The 3,254-nt window shown below is 42.4% G+C and overlaps 1 protein-coding gene across 1 annotated transcript; it reads right to left on the reverse strand.

Annotated features, from left to right (window-relative positions):
* Nucleotides 1-1,148: 1,148 nt before the first annotated feature.
* On the reverse strand, nucleotides 1,149-2,417 carry LOC129291646 (peroxidase 44-like). Its single transcript, XM_054929128.1, has 2 exons — nucleotides 2,178-2,417; nucleotides 1,149-2,079 (listed from the first exon to the last, which is right to left on the reverse strand). The coding sequence occupies exons 1-2, from the start codon at nucleotides 2,376-2,378 to the stop codon at nucleotides 1,318-1,320; spliced, it is 963 nt and encodes a 320-aa protein (XP_054785103.1). The 5' UTR covers nucleotides 2,379-2,417; the 3' UTR covers nucleotides 1,149-1,317.
* Nucleotides 2,418-3,254: the final 837 nt, after the last annotated feature.

Raw genomic sequence — 3,254 nt, forward strand, 5'->3', positions numbered from 1 at the left:
CTGCTCAAATTTTGAAGGTTTGTGTATACGGTTTCTTAGTTACCCGATCCAGTTGTTGCAAACTGAGTCTGTGGCCTTGAAAAAAAAAAAAAAAAACGCCTGGACAAGCTACTCAGCACAATTTAAAACCAAACCCTGATAACATGTTGAAACTCGATAATGGGGGAAAAAACACGTTCTTGATGATTGAGATTGAATATTACTACGTCATAATCCTTCATTTAAATAATTTATAATTCATATCCTCTAGCTAAGGGGTAAAATACAAACCCTAAATTATTGGGGTTAATCTCGATGTCGTTCCTTTATGTAAATTTACGAACACTGACTAACTTGGTGATTAAACGCTAATCACAATCTAATGTTCCAACATGTTTAATAACAAGTAGATAATCATTCCCGTGAGCTAGGAAGTGCTCAAGCGCATGAGATTTGTACAACAAATGAATTGAAACCCAAAAGGGGCCTTTTCTCAGTAACTTGATAATTTCAGGTGTCCTTGAATAACTGGGACGCTTCCGGACCAAGACGGAGGCAACTTCGCCATGCTAAAGATTGGTGATAAAACTACATTATTAAAACTTTAGTTATGTTCTTCCGGGCTTTTATTTGCCAAAACACACAAATATCCTAACAGTAAACTCTCGGTTGGCCATCCAGTAAAGAAATTTAACCGTAAATAAGAACAACAATAATGACGAACGACCTCGTTGCTTGTGCCAGGCAATGCATTATTATGAACCAAATGGTAGTATCCTTGGCGGCCGCTAATAGTAGGCTGGGCCAACATTATCCTTTACTCCAATACAAGAGCACCCAGTCATAACTTTAATATATCGATCTAATAATCCTAATTATCACGATTCGATTCGAGTGCCAGTTCGAAGGAGTTCCTAGTTTCATGACTTTCTGCATATATCACATTACAAATTTCTCTACAATTTTGATGACAGTTCTGCCGCAGCTGGCTCGGCCGGAGAACCAACCTTCAAGCTATTTCATTCTGGCATGTAAATTGAAAGATTTTCATTTTCCAGGTCAACGCAAAGGATCACATGTGTTTGTGCGTGTGCATGCATGTATAAACGAAATCATTATTCCAATATCCGCGCATTAGATTACTGCAATGAAAAAAGGGGCAAGAAATATAATTAAATTCCAAATCATTATTCCAGAAGAAATGACTCTCACAAGTCACGCCACCATTTTTTCTAAAGGCACGTGAGCACAACACAAGGAGGCAAACGACTGGTTAGGGTCCGCTAAAGACCGGATAACTAACGGCCTCCCTTAATTAATTAATTAGCTAGAGATCAATCAATGATTATTAAAAACCCTGCAATTCTTCCTGATCTCCCCGGCGTTTCCAACCAAAACATCGAGGCTTCCCATCTTGATCATAGCACTCGCGAAGCTCCGCTTGAAGCTCTCACCGTTGGCGGCAAAACCAGCAACAGTGCGTCTGGTCGACGCATCCAGAGCCAATTGCTGGTCAATGTGAAGCACCCCTCTCTTGTTCCCTATCTGCCTGTAGTACTCGTTATCAAATACAAACGACGTGTTCTGGTCCAACACAATCTGGGGATCGTTCCTCGCCGGCCTCCTTGTTGACCCGCAAATTCTCCCCAGCTTAGCATCCAGAGCAAGGTCCATAGTAGGATCACGGTTTCCGAAACTGGACAGCCTGGATTGAACCAAACTGCAGTGAGTGAAGCCCACCGTGTGTGCTCCCAGCAGAGTCACCATCTCCTGCAACAAAAACCCCTTTTCCCTGAATGATTGGAATGCATGAGTCACCGAAAGCGATGGCCCGGGCAGGTTCACTTCGTTAGGATTAGACACCAAGCCGTCCCGCCGCCCGGTGGGGACATTGTATCTGGGTCCTCCCGCCAGAGCCACCGCGTCCCTCGTGGCCAGTGTTACGATATCTGCGCACGAAACTGTGGAAGGACAGGCTTTTTCTAACACGCTCTTTATCTCGTCGATGAGGTCAAAGCCGTCGAGGTTGACGTTGGGTCCTGCCTGTTTCTCCGATCCCCTTCCCCTGCTTGGATCTATCAGTAAGGAGCCGTCGCATCCCTGGAATTATATTAAACCATACGGCCAACATTTAATAGATAATAACATTAACAACAGCTAGTATGGGTCACTTTGGACGTATATGTAGTAGTTCTTACTCTGACGAAGCAATCGTGGAAGTGCATTTGAAGCAAGTCGGCAGTGATGGCTCTGTCTCGCTTGAATCGCCTCTGCACTGCTCGACGGACGATGGTCTCTGCGGATGGGCAGCTTCTGCCATAGAATCCAACCTTCAGGTCGGCAAAAGCGTAGGGAAGAAGCACAAAAAAGAAGATAAGGATGATATCGGAGATCTTCATTTTTTTTTGGGCTCACTGAATGTTTGTGCGTGTTCGGGAAGGGGAAAGGGAAGCTATATATATAGAACAGGAGATCTCGGGTCTCTCGCACTCTCACTGTACATAGTGAGGACTGAGGAGTGACTAGCTAGCTAGTCAACATAATTCTGCAATAATAATTTAATTGAAGCTTTATATAAAAGGAACATGCGGGCATGGTCTTGGGAAATTAACTGACCAATGACCGATCTAGCTGGTGCGCCTTGCAATTCGAGCTGGCCATTCATGAACATTATTATTTTTCAATTCAATACATTATATATGTATCTATCTGCTCCCCATGTGTAGAAATTGATATTTTCTTTTTAAAAATATGTGTGTATTTATACGTAAATCAGCTGTAAAGTTTAATCTTTAGAGAAGTGTCCATATGCTCAAGTTTAAACCGTACGATTCAAGAATTTCTGCAGGGGTAGCAGCAAAAGCTGGAACATATTTTTGCAGCTACAGCCCCAGAAAATTGTATCATTTTTGCGGCATATATGAGAATAATGTTCTCGAGCGCGTTAATTGTCCGGTATGCTGTATATATGGAGCACCAATGCTTGTGAGAATCCATCCAGTCATTGACCAATGAAATTCCAAAACTCAAGATTGAAAGTGCACAGAGCTTTTCTTCTGTTTGAGTGGAAACTCCATGTAATGCAAACCCGAGTTTAAAAATACGAAATCAGAAACAATTTCGGGGAAGGTGTACCAATTTTTAATGCTGCATTTAGGTGGGATTAAAAAAAAAAAAAAAAGACAAGTTGGGGGATCATGACAAAACTGAGTGGAGGGCAATTCACGATTTCACGTGGACGCCGGTAGGTGGGATCGAATGCGTACAATAATAAT

The sequence above is a fragment of the Prosopis cineraria genome, unplaced genomic scaffold (genome assembly GCF_029017545.1).
Source record: "Prosopis cineraria cultivar Desert tree isolate PC_DT_omini unplaced genomic scaffold, ASM2901754v1 PC1, whole genome shotgun sequence".
NCBI classification, from domain to species: Eukaryota; Viridiplantae; Streptophyta; class Magnoliopsida; order Fabales; family Fabaceae; genus Prosopis; species Prosopis cineraria.